Here is a 12,918-nt window from a genome sequence, read left to right as displayed (position 1 = left end):
ATGACAAGGTTTGACAAGGTTTGGAGCGGATTTCTTTCTTCTTTTTTCTCGATAAGAAGAAAATGTTTTGCCTTGGAGCGGCTTTATTTGTTCTTTTTCTCAATGAGACAAAGATGCTATGCCTTGGAACGGAAATTTGAGTGTAAAAATGGGGGTCCCCTCCGCTGCACATTATTATATACTTAGTGCCCCCCCCCCCGGGCGTGAACCATTATAATGGTCTGGGTCGGTGGCACAGGTTTTCAATATATTTTCTACTTTATCTTATGTTAATAACTTTCTCTCTTATATCGCTCCCTCTCCCTTTTTCTCTCTCCCTCTCTCTCATTTTCTTCTTTTTCATTTTTCTTCCTTTTCCGCCTTTTTTCTTTTTTTTTGTTTAGCAATGCCTTCGGCATCATGAAAAATGGGGGTGGGGGCTTGCGCTATATAGCTACGCATATGCACATCGGAAAACTTTGTAAACTGGCCCACATACTAAGTTTTCATAGAACAATTGAACATTCATGAAAAGACACGATTAGACATAATAATCACAAATGCCTAATATCTCTGATTCCAGTTGATCTGATTTTTTCTTGATTCATTTGGGCTTTAATTTCAGGAAAATAGATAAAACATTAAAAAGACACCTTCACAGGTAGAAATATTGAAAGTCGGTAACGCAAACCATCAACACTACTATTGACAAGAAGAACCTATAAACCTGTTATTTTAAAACAATTCATCTAACAAGAAGCTAAGAATTATGAAACAATTGGTACGCATTCCAGATTAAGATGTTTTAATACAGTAAGCAAAAAAAATATGCAAAGATAATATACACAAGAACGCCTTGTAATTTTACTATTTAGGCCCTAACTCTGTGCACTCCCTTTGTCTAGGGGGTTATTGTCCCCGGGGCAGGGTAATTGTTCCCGTTGGTAATTGTCCTCTGGGGTAATTATCCGGGGGTAATTGTCCTCGGGGGGGGGGTAATTTTCCTAAGGGGTAATATTATTGTCCGGGGGTAGTTGTCCGGGGGTAATTGTCATCGGGGGGTAGTTGTCCGGGAGTAATTGTCATCGGGGGGTAGTTGTTCAGGGGGTAATTGTCCAGGGGGTAATTGTCCGGGGGAAATTGCCCTAGGGGGTAGTTGTCCGGGGGGGGTAATTGTCCTCAGGTGGTATTCGTCCTCGGGGGTAGTTTTACAGGGGGTAGTTGTCCGGGAGTTATTGTCTATTGTCTCAAAATACTAAGTAAAAGCATGTTTTATATCTTATCTGTAGCTCGAGTCCTGAAGAAAATACCGCTGTGACATTATGCGTTGCGACATGTGACATTATGCGTTAACGATTTGCTGCGACATTATGCGTTGCGACATGTGACATTATGCGTTAGAAAAACTACGACATTATGCGTTGACTGCGACATTATGTGTCGGACGCTCTTGGCATAATGCCGGGTCGGAATGTCGCAGATTGCGACATTATGCGTTGCTGCGACATTATGCGTTGGTGCGACACTTGGGACCTTTCGCAATCTTCACCGACGCTAATATTGGGGTCCCCTTACACAAAAGTTAACGCTTAATCATACACTTGATTTTTAAGATTGATTGTACATTATAGTCAATAAAATCAAACGTAGAAAACTGCTGTACGATCAATGCTAAACTTTGTGCTACAGGGGGGTTACAGGCCCTACAGATATGCTTTTCGTGTGCAAAATCCTTTCCCGCGACACCCGCACTATACATACATGTATATTATGACTGATGGCTGGAGATATTCGAAATGCAGGACCTAAAATAGATTATGACATGGATAAGAAAGTGGTTTTTCAAACAGATCGAGTACATATTGAATGAGGAAAAACTTACTGAATGAAGGCTTAGATATAGATCATTACAGTCCATCGAATCGATATTGCATTTAATGTGGATTATTGGTGGATCACTGGCAATTGATTTCATGGGTCAGATCAACCTCTCTAGCCAAAACCATTTCTGTACACAGCATATACATGTACAATACGTTTAAGCACGGACCCTATAGGGTCCATGGTTTGAGCTAACGGGTTTCTTTGTTCTATTGTGTACGCCTTCTACACAAACGATATGCCTCTAGCACACGATGTAATGGGCATTATGTTTTACTTTCCCCAGAAATGGGGATTAGATTCAAATTCCGGGGGGACCACTTCCATTGATAAGTGGATACCAGGCGCGACAATGGAGTTTCGAAAAGCACCCTAAACAATGGAAGTAAGTCTTTTTCATATTATGAAAATGCATCTCTTAATTAGTATTTGGATTGTGACACCCTACAAGTATTGGATATGTCAGTATCCCTTTTTCAATTTCAGCATTTTAAACATCGTTTTGACACCCTTATAACGCTACATAGGTCTATACGTAATGTACTTGCCCACTCTGTCCCCTTTTACGCGTGGTTGCTCTTGGTATCCACTAATCAATGGAAGTGGGCCCCCGGGCGGCCTCTCGAGCTCTAGGAGGAGTCAAATGTGGCTTTGGAAAGTCGTCCTCAATCGGATATATCGCTGTTACCATAGTAGCAACCAGAATTTTGCACACGAAACGCATATTGAACGTTTCCGTCGCAGATGCGAAACGAAAAAAAAAATCTCATGTCACACAATTTGCATTGCCGGCTAGAGTTTTACGACGGGCCCAAAAGTCTCTTCCAAAATCAACTACCGTTGTAATTAGCGTTCGCGTCCTCAAACGAAAGGTCGGGAATATCGGTTGTAACAGGCCCCACCTTCCACACCTCGCGCAAATCGGACTCTAAACACGTAGTGCACGGGGCAAAAAGGACATCCTTTATAAAACATTTTCATTTTGCTTTATCATCCCCGCATATTTGACCCTAAACACGTATAATTTTCCGAGCGAACTAGATACCCTTTTTTCAATATTTTATGCTGTTGACATCCTTATCACGTTACGTACGTAACGTGCCCTATCTTGAAAAAGAAATCCCTTTTACGTGTTTTTTGGTCGCGCATGGTATATATCCACTCGTCAATGTAAGTGCCCCCCCCCCCCTCCGGGAATACAGTATAGCGGAGTTATACTGCGCTTGGTACTATATCACACATGTGCAGTGTATCTCAACATGATCTATATCTTGTAGGTCTATATAAATATAGAAATAATGTCGACTTACACCTTCAGGTCTATTCTCATGTCTGAGAGAGTAGCGTGTAACTTCGATTGAACGTTTCTTGAATATCTTTCGGCTTGTATCTCCGAAAGTCCGACTTCCACATTTTGGTACGCTGTTGTATATGATAACCAAATCCTGGAATAGAAAAGATAAAAACAATTATGATGACATCACTCGCTAATAGCGTTTAAAGGGGAAGTTCACCCTGACAAAAAGTTTATTGTAAAAAAAGCAGAAAAAGTAATAAAAAATATTGCCGAAGGTTTGGGAAAAATTCATCAAATAATTAAAAAGTTATTAGAACTTCAATTATTTGATTGTGACGTCATATGCGAGCAGCATTCCTACATAGCGAATGGTAAAAAAATCAATGAAATGTCATTTTCTCAGAAAATTGAAAATGGTTTTCACTGTAACTTTTGTATATCAATAGACAAATCATTTCACACCCGATCATGAAAAGAAAACAAAATTAAGTCATCAGGAACCATACAAAATTTGAAATTCAGACATTTTATATTACATAACACATGGGGCGGCTGCTCGTTTATGACGTCACAAATCCCAAATTTTGAACTCTAATAACTTTCTTACTCTTTAACAGATTTTCCTCAAACCTTCACCAATATTTTTTACTATTTTTCTGCTATTTTCACAACAAAGTTTTCTTCAGGGTGAACTTCCCCTTTAACGCTTACTTTCTCATATGACAGTATCTAAGCGCTTTACATAATTATAGTAAATTCATAATAATTACCCTGGCTTTAGCAAAGAAGCTGTAAACGCGCCTTGCGTTTCAGGGATAAATTCCCAGCACGATAAACCTCAAAATACAGCGAGTGCATTGCTTCTTTCTTCAAATTTAGACTTTCGTATTTTTGTCATTGTACTCATTACAGAGTCAATTATATTACAATTTGATTCGGTGTCAAACATAACAGCACGATTGGACAAAAAAAAACGGAGCTGATCTTAATAAACATGAAATTGACATGAAATTTAGAAGAAACGTAAATAATAAAAAAAATTCTACTACTAGTACTACTACTACTTCTTCTTCTTCTACTATTGCTGCTGCTACTGCATGCTGCTGCTGCGGCTGCTGCTGTTGAAATTGACATGAAATTTAGAAGAAACGTAAATAATAAAAAAAAATTCTACTACTAGTACTACTACTTCTTCTTCTACTACTATTGCTGCTGCTACTGCATGCTGCTGCTGCGGCTGCTGCTGTTACTACTGCTGATACTACTACTACTACTGCTACTACTACTACTACTTCTACTACTACTACTACTTCTACTACGACTACTAACAATAATAGTAATAAGTTAGTATTATCTTTGTTTTATTGTTATTACTATAATTATATCTATTATTATAACATGATCGATATTGTTCTTGTTGTCATCATTATTTTGTTGCTGTTGTTCTATTAATTAACATTTTGTTTTTATTAACCGTGACACCCAATACAAAAAAAACTGATCTCCCTTCTGGCTCTGATGTAAACAAATATTAAACACATCATAACTGAGTAGTACAATCATTTTGAAAGTCACTACGTATGAAAAACTAAAACAAAGTATTCAAAATAAAACCAAATGAAATCAAATGCAAATTGAACTGGCAAAACCAATGGAACCCGGCAAGACAGAAGTATTCAAATATTGACGGAAAGATTTTCTTTCCTATTTTTGCCACTAAGTTTCTCCATCGTTTTTTCCCCTTTCTATGTCTATTTTCAATAATTGTTTCAGTTATAGACAAAGAGCAAGAGCGTATAGGCTGGGGGTGCATTGAGTGTGCACGCGCACCCTCCCGCTGAGGCAGAGGAGTTCCTACACTGGCAAGCAGACCATTCTCCTGCTTTCAACAGCTGATTTTCAAAACATTAATAAGTCCACCTCCCCCAAAAACCACATGCAGACTTAAAGGACAAGTCCAGCCCCAACAAAAAGTTGACTTGATTTCAATAAAAGAGAAAAATCCAACAAGCATAACAATGAAAATTTGATCAAAATCGGATGTAAAATAAGAAAGTTATGACATTTTAAAGTTTTGCTTCATTTCACAAAACAGTTATATGCACATCCTGTTTGGTATGCAAATGAGGAGACTGATGACGTCAGTCACTCACCATTTCTTTTGTATTTTATCATAGGAAATATGAAATATTCTAATTTTCTCCTCCATTGTTAAGGGAAACATCGATTAATTCCTCCCTGAACATGTGTAACTAGCATTGTTTGATACTATATGGTTCAGTCAAGTTGACCCTTATTGTCAAATGTGTAAAAAATGAAATATTGCATAATTCAAACAATAAAAAACAAAAGAAATAGTGAGTGACGGACATCATCGACTGACTTATTTGAGTTGTACATATCACTGTTTTGTGGAAAACAAGCGAAACTTCAAAATGCCATAACTTTTTTTATTTTACATCCGATTTTGATGACATTTTCAGCGTTATGTTTGTTTGAATTTTCTCTATTTTTTAAAATCAAAATTTTTCTGGGGTGGACTTGACCTTTAAGCTCCACCTCCCCAGGATGTGCATCTCCTTGCTCAAACCAGCCTTTGCCCTTGAACTTGAAGACATGAAGGATATGTTTGTACATTTGTATTTTCGTATCAATTTGGTTACGCGTATGATATGAAATTGAAGATATTTTTTTTACTTTTTTAATGGGTGGGTAGTGATTTTTCTTTCTTCTCATGCATGCAATTAAGTTTTGTTTATATTTTTGTATATTTGTTTTATATGCATGTTTTTATGTTTTAAAGGACCCCATGGAAGAACAGTGGTATTTTATTAATACCGCTGGAATGGGCCATCCTCCATATGATCTGTATGTTATGTTAAATTGAGCATGTATATATTTTTTTTCATATGGAAATAAATACAAACAAACATAACAAACTCTTTTTTCACTTCTTACCGTTCCCAGCACTACGTCACCGTATCGGGATCCTCCAGTCGAATGGTGCAGAGAAAGAGAGTCATCATTTATATCTGAAAAATGAAAATAATCATACGATTCTCCTGTGTTGTTGTTTGCGGATGAAAAAGAGGAATCGTATCCGACAGAGTGAGCATTCCCTCAAGAGAGTAGTTTCGAGTAAAAACTGCGGTGTTAAAACTGACACCAATTGGTATTAATAGAGGACCACACCCTTAGGTGTTAAAACTACACCCTAGAGATTAAACACAACACCAAAGAGTGTAAAAGAAACAACAAAAGGTGTTGTAATAACGCCTATAGGTGTGAAACTAACACCACGAAATTAACACCGGTGTAAAATAACTGATGTGGTCCTCTATGTACACCGGTTGACACCACAGTTTTTGCTGTGTAGCTTAGGATTTCCCGCTAAATTTCACATTCAAATCATTCAATTTAATGTTACGACCATTTAATTTCGCGATAGCCATCAAGGCATCGGTTATTTATCATTGTATTTCATTAGTTTGTCCCTTGAATGTATTTTTCGCGTAAAATAATCATCAAACAAGTCACAAGAATTTAGATAAACAGCATGCAACTGAAAAAAAAACACCGTACCTTTTCATGAGAATCTTACTTTAAGACAGATTTTTACATGATGATATTAAAAAATAACACACTTTTCCTTTGCTTTTCTTTCCTCTTTTTATTCTTCTTCTTTTTTTAGATAAAGAGCTTTTAGGACCATGGCCAAAACCTCTCCATCTGTACGCCACTGCTATTCGAGTGAGGTCCGGGGTCGGAACCCCCGGAGCCTCTTGATTCTAAAGTCATGTTAAACCTAACAGATGGCCGCGGCTATTTTTTAAAATCAAATTGCGGGTATATATATAGTTTTTGCACAACACATTAATTCAACGCAGTTGCGCAATAAACCAAATATTTTGAGGGCGTACAACATAGTAAATGTGGGGAAATTTGTGAAAATTTGCCAGCGAGCGAAGCGAGTCAGAAAAAATACCTTTTTAGATGAAATTCTAAATATGAAATAAATTTTTCATTGTATTCAGCAAATAACACATTTAATTTTTTTCTATTCTTTTCATTTCGTTGCCTCCTGTATGTTCTTTTATTTCCACTTGGTTGTGGAATCCCCCCCCCCACTGTACGCTAGCGCTTCAATTAACGTAAACATGTAAAGCTTAGAGATGAAGGTTACAGATGAAGAGTCCTTTACTGCATGGGGTTTGGGGCAGCTTCCGTAGGGACATTAGGAAGATATAGTCCTTGGCTAAATTTTTCGTCCTGATCGCGACCTTTGTTTATTGTTATAAAGTGTAGCAAACCTGGAATAGACTCATTCATACACGATGTTATATGCCATCGATCTTATTCCCCGCTCTTTATTTTCAATCCTCGGCAGCCTGGTTGTGTTTTTAAGTTCTTCTCTGTTTTCTTGTCGTTTTTCTTTATTTTCCAAAGCGAGCTTTTGGCTCATTCCATTCTACCTTCAATTCCCAATTTTGTTTGCTATTTGTCATGATCTTTTAATCTATTTCCCGCTTTACTAATTATGCTAGTATTAGTATTACGGAATGATTTGTTCGTAGTCACATGTTTTCCCTTTCCCTTTCTTTCTCCTTTTTTCGTTTCCCCGTTATCCCCCCCCCCAATCAAATCCACCAGGTGGGGTGGGGGCAGCCTGACCCCTGCCTGTTACCCCACTGTATAAAATGTTGGTTTTCAAAGATTGAAGATAAAATTAAATCAAAATAAATTGAAATTTATATTAGAAAAAGTGGTATAACTGGAATATCGGAAAGGAGAATAGCCATGATCAGGCGATAAAAACTTGATTTAACATTTTGAAATAAGTTTATTACAGGCTTGCTAAATTTTAGAACAAATATTAACACTCAGGCAATGGGACTTCTCGCAACGAGTAATCAACCTATGGAATGATTTGCCTTTGAGGTTGTAAATAATAACAGCATAAATTCATTCAAATCAAATCTAGAGACGGGCTGGAATACCAAGTTAATTCGTTTCGACCCCGACACAGAATTTTCATAACTCGTCAAAATCCACACATATCGACATTGTAAAATTATTGGGTTCAACTGAGGACAAGTTCAACTTAGATGCAGAGGGGCAAATAAGTCTTCTATACTTTATGCCCAACATCTGGGTAAATCATGGTATTAAAATGAAGGTAAAGATAAACTTAACTTTTGAAATAATGCGGCTGAGTAATATTGAATGAATTAAATAGGTGTTATAAAACATTAATAGCCCTCCGAGAAAAGAAAACTTTACAACAAATATTAAAAATAGGTCAGTTAAAAATATATATAATACACAGTAAAAAATATACAACGCTGTTCACTATATGAACCTTACATTAATTGTTTAAACATTCTAAACAAGTGTTTAAATCTTAAGCAACAAAGTTTAATTTTCAATATCTAATCTTCAATAAATTAAACATGATTGTTTAAACGGTTAAGCGTTTTTACTGTGCAGTCTTTCCGAGTTAGTCACTGTTGATGATTGGAAGACCCCCACCCCCCCCCCCTGACCGTCCTTACTTTGGCGATGGACCTATAATAGGTCCAAGGGAGAACACAAGGTTTGTTCCAAATAGATACCATGGATACTGACAACAAAACCATGTATACCTGCTATGTGCATACTGCAAATGCTATTCTGCAACGATCCCACCATTTGCCGCGTCAGTCTACTATTTGTTTATAGTCAATAACATTGCTACCGGCAAAAGGATTAGTACGTGGTACGGTTTCCACTTGTGTAACATCAAATTCAACAACTAAAATTTCGCTGAAGTGCTTTCCCTATATACATACATGTAGGCCTATTCTCGTGGGTCAAGTACTGCTTTTTCTGATCTCCCTTTTTTCATTCTCTTGTTAGAAACCATAATACAGGCCCATCAAAAACTTCAACTTAACAAAAACGATTGTAATCAGTAATGATAATTTGATTTGTTTTTCGTTTGTGCTGATATTATCAGTATGGATTATAAATTGTTAATACTATTTACCATTTTTTTTAAACTGGCTTGTAGTTGTAGAATTAATGTCGATGGCTCAGTGATGCAGTCCCTTCGAAACGAACATCACTCAAAGTGTTTTAATCGTAAATCATATTGTATTTAGTTTTATTTTTTTAGAGTAAATTAGCATTTTTTACGAAAATGATTCACAAATCGATCCTTTGAATTTACGGTATATGATTCATTTTGCTTTTTGCTGTTTCGTATTTCTGATTATTTGCAGACATTGGCGGCAGAAGCCCAAAAAATTAGAGGGGGTCTACCTGAAATTTTGTGATGGACACATGTAAAAAAGTTTGACAAGCAAAAAAAGAGGTCATCAACCCAAATTTTAGGGGGAACAAGAGACCTTTTAAGGGGGTCCACCAGAATTGGGGGGGGCGCAGGAAACATAATTGACAAGCAAAAAAAAAGGTTATAAAATAAAAAATCTAGGGGGGACCTGTTCCCCCATCCCTCCCGCTTCCTCCGCCTATATTTGCAGATTCAGTGCAAAATAATGAATCAGCAGTTTTGTCGTTCAGTCGACTAATACATGATCATGTTTATGACAATTCAAATAAATAAATGCTTTGTAAATGTATTTGGAAAACGTATGTCGAACATTATGACAAAGATAATGAGAAGCTTACGAAGTCTGCTGATTAGCAAGATGTCTGATCGTCAATATTTTCTCGTTTTCTGCCATTTGGCGCAGGCCTTTTTTTGTTGGAACCTGTGAAAAAAAAGGTTCCGTGTGCTCTCAAGCATGAACGAAACTTATAATTTTTTAATTGCATTCGAATGATAAGACTTCAGAGCATCCATTGACAAAGTCTACATAGCATAATTTGAAACAAAATTTTGATGGACTTTTCAAAACTCTCCTGTTTTTTAATGCACTGTATAGAATAAACTAAACAACGACTGTTACACGCTAAAGTGAACTTAAAGTGAAAGATGAGGATGCCAAACAAACCTGCGATTTTCCTCCGGTGAGATCTGATTGCGAAATTCGCCGATTCCTGGACTTGCGTTGCCCCTTTCGATCCGACCGTCAGCCCATACATAGTAACCGCACCGATCGTAAACATGGTAAAAGATATCAAGAATATTCCTATATCCTTTCTTGATGGCCTCATCTTAATACACGCTGAAGTTGATACGTTTTCATTAGGCCAAACAGACAGGCACAACCAAGATGTTCAGTCCTACGAAAAGTGTTTGAGAAAAAGAAAATCAAACTTTTAATCCCAAAGCATCTCCCCTTCACTTTCATGGTATCGTTGACACAGTGGCAAGTGGCTGGTTGACAAATATAGGACAAATGAAAAGATCCACAGATTATCTAGGGTGTTCTAAAGCCAATAGTTCAACAGAACGTACTGTCATCCTCCTCCAATAGAAGAATCGCCTTCTTCTTCTTCATAAGAGACCTATACAATAGGCTCGAGGTAAGGTATTTATTCAAAAGAAGGTCTCTCATTATCTTTAGGTGCATCTTCATGGACGATGAAAGCTATTTTAATACAACGCTGCCTACTACATAGTCTGGCCCACAGAGTCAAAACGCTGTTTACTATAATACGAACCTTGATTAATTGAGAATTATATAAAATGCTTGTTAAAAGTAAAATTATTTAAACAGCTACTATAAATTTCAATGGCCTTTTATCAAACAGTGTTGCAGCTAGGCCCTAAAAACAGCATTTTTCATTGTGTAAAAAATAGCACATTGTTTAAGCCCGTCACTCTAAGAATTTATTCAGCTTATAAACAATATATTTTTTCAAACTTGTTTGGACATTGTTAAAACTTTTTACACTTCTTTTACAAAACATTAAGCAACGTTGTTATAGGGACCGACTTAAACAACGGGTCTAAAATTCAAACATCGTTCTTACAATGAAAATTAACTTTACAGCAGTTGTTTAAAAGTTTTTTTAAGTGTTTAATTTTTGGAGGACAAAACTTTATCAAACATAATTCTTTTTTAAAGTATAGAAGCATGGATATGTCATCGTCAGCCATCGTCAGCTTTATCACGGAGAATTCGTAAATAAATGCATGAACTGTGTCACCGAATTAACCGAAATAATGAAAATCTTTAAATGTGATGTATTTGTCATTCCTTGTACCTATTTAAAGGTTCTTTTTACAACCTTTGGGGATCTTGATGGTGTACCAAACCAATTTTGTTAAGTCCCGTTTAGGACCGGTCGGACTAGGAACTATCTCTGGGGACCTGACTCATAGGGCCTACCTAATAAAGCATAACTTTACTGTAGTTAACCCCCCCCCCCTCCTCCCAAGTGTTTACTACTAGTTCATTTCATTTCATTGAAAGATAATAATAGGCTTGTGCCCACGGGGATGGGGATATCCCCCCTCCCCATTTTTCAGAGGGGGTGGCATGTACATCCATCCCCTCCCAACACACACACTTTTTTTTTATCAACAAATGATAAAAACTACTGTTAATGCGGGGATTTATTTTTAAATGCGGTCAGAGTGCTTTTAAATTGCCCATTCTTCATTCTAAAAATGCGAATTTTCTCGTGCGGTCGCTCCGCTCCCCCGCAGCATTGCTCCCATAACCCCCCCCCCTTGAAAGACGACTTTGGTCATCATTCTATCTTCCATGTGTTAAAAATTAGCTCGTTCGCTTCGCATATTGTTATGTACTGTAATTCATTACTTTATATCCCAACAAATCCATTACATTATAGGCATCGAAAAAAAAATAATTCGGGTGTCTGAGCAAAAGGGATTACCTGCGGTTTTTGTCATCTTAATAGAAATAACTTTTCGAGCATAGAATGGGCAGAAATTTTCAGGGTATAACTTTGTCAGCTGTTTTCTGATATTCAATTACTGGATTTGTAGTAGTCAGTGCTCAAACGCATAATTTACTTTGAGGAAAATAAAAACATTGCCGAAAGAGGGCGCTAGATATCTTTATGCCATGTTTACATTTTAATTGTAAAAAGATGGAGGCGCGGATGTATGGGGCGGAGTGGCCCTTGCCCCCCCCCCCCCGCTCAAAGAGAAAGGAAAGGAGAGAGGAAGAAGGGAAAGGCAGAGAAGAATAGAGAGAGAGGGGGGAGGGGAGAAGAGAACAAATAAAAGAGAGAGGAAGAATAGTTGAAAAAAGAGAGAAGAGGGAGAAAGGAAGAATGAAAACAGAGAGAGGGGGAGGGGAAGAGAAAGAGAAGAAAATGGATGGAGAGTGTACACGCATCACCCCCCCAAAGAGATTTCTGGGGGTGCTTCAGCCCCCTCCCCCTGCACCCCGCTTCCCAGAGCCATGGGTAGTGGAATGGACTTGGCAGTGTACAAAATCACAATCAGATGGTCATTTTTACGATTTTGGTGCGTTAATTGGCAAAAGTGTTTATGTGTGTGAGGGGGGGGGGGGGGGGATCCGCGGCAACTGATGAATTTTATGTCCATTATAATCTATTAAATAAGGGAGGTCAAAAGCATAACCGGATTTGAAAATAAGTAAAGACCGCACAATGAAGTTGCCCACATGCGTTTGTTTTACTTATATGTACTAAGTTCCTATTAATTGAAACAAGATCGGACAGACAAGATTGCTGTGAAATATTCATAAAGCTTTATAGTTTAATTTATTAGACATAAAAGGCACAAATATGGATACATGTACAGAGCGGGTGTGGCAAAATTTTATGGCTAAGTTTGATTTCAGAGACATAATTATGACATAAATTTTCATAGATAT

At 37.3% G+C, this 12,918-nt stretch overlaps 1 protein-coding gene across 2 annotated transcripts in view; it reads right to left on the bottom strand.

Moving 5' to 3' along the window:
* Positions 1-10,518, bottom strand: part of LOC121426137 (uronyl 2-sulfotransferase-like) — a 41,745-nt gene extending 31,227 nt beyond the window's left edge. Inside the window, exons 1-3 of one of the 2 annotated variants that reach the window (XM_041622309.1) lie at positions 10,153-10,518; positions 6,116-6,189; positions 3,171-3,305 (exon numbers count right to left, since the gene is read on the bottom strand). In XM_041622309.1, coding sequence (XP_041478243.1) covers positions 3,171-3,305; positions 6,116-6,189; positions 10,153-10,315 — 372 coding nt within the window. In that variant the 5' untranslated portion in view covers positions 10,316-10,518. The remainder of the gene's footprint in view (positions 1-3,170; positions 3,306-6,115; positions 6,190-10,152) is intronic. The other variant, XM_041622308.1, reaches the window with a different exon arrangement.
* Positions 10,519-12,918: the final 2,400 nt, after the last annotated feature.

This window comes from Lytechinus variegatus, chromosome 13, assembly GCF_018143015.1.
Source record: "Lytechinus variegatus isolate NC3 chromosome 13, Lvar_3.0, whole genome shotgun sequence".
In the NCBI taxonomy this organism is placed as follows: domain Eukaryota; kingdom Metazoa; phylum Echinodermata; class Echinoidea; order Temnopleuroida; family Toxopneustidae; genus Lytechinus; species Lytechinus variegatus.
This window is presented reverse-complemented; position numbering and strand designations above follow the sequence as displayed.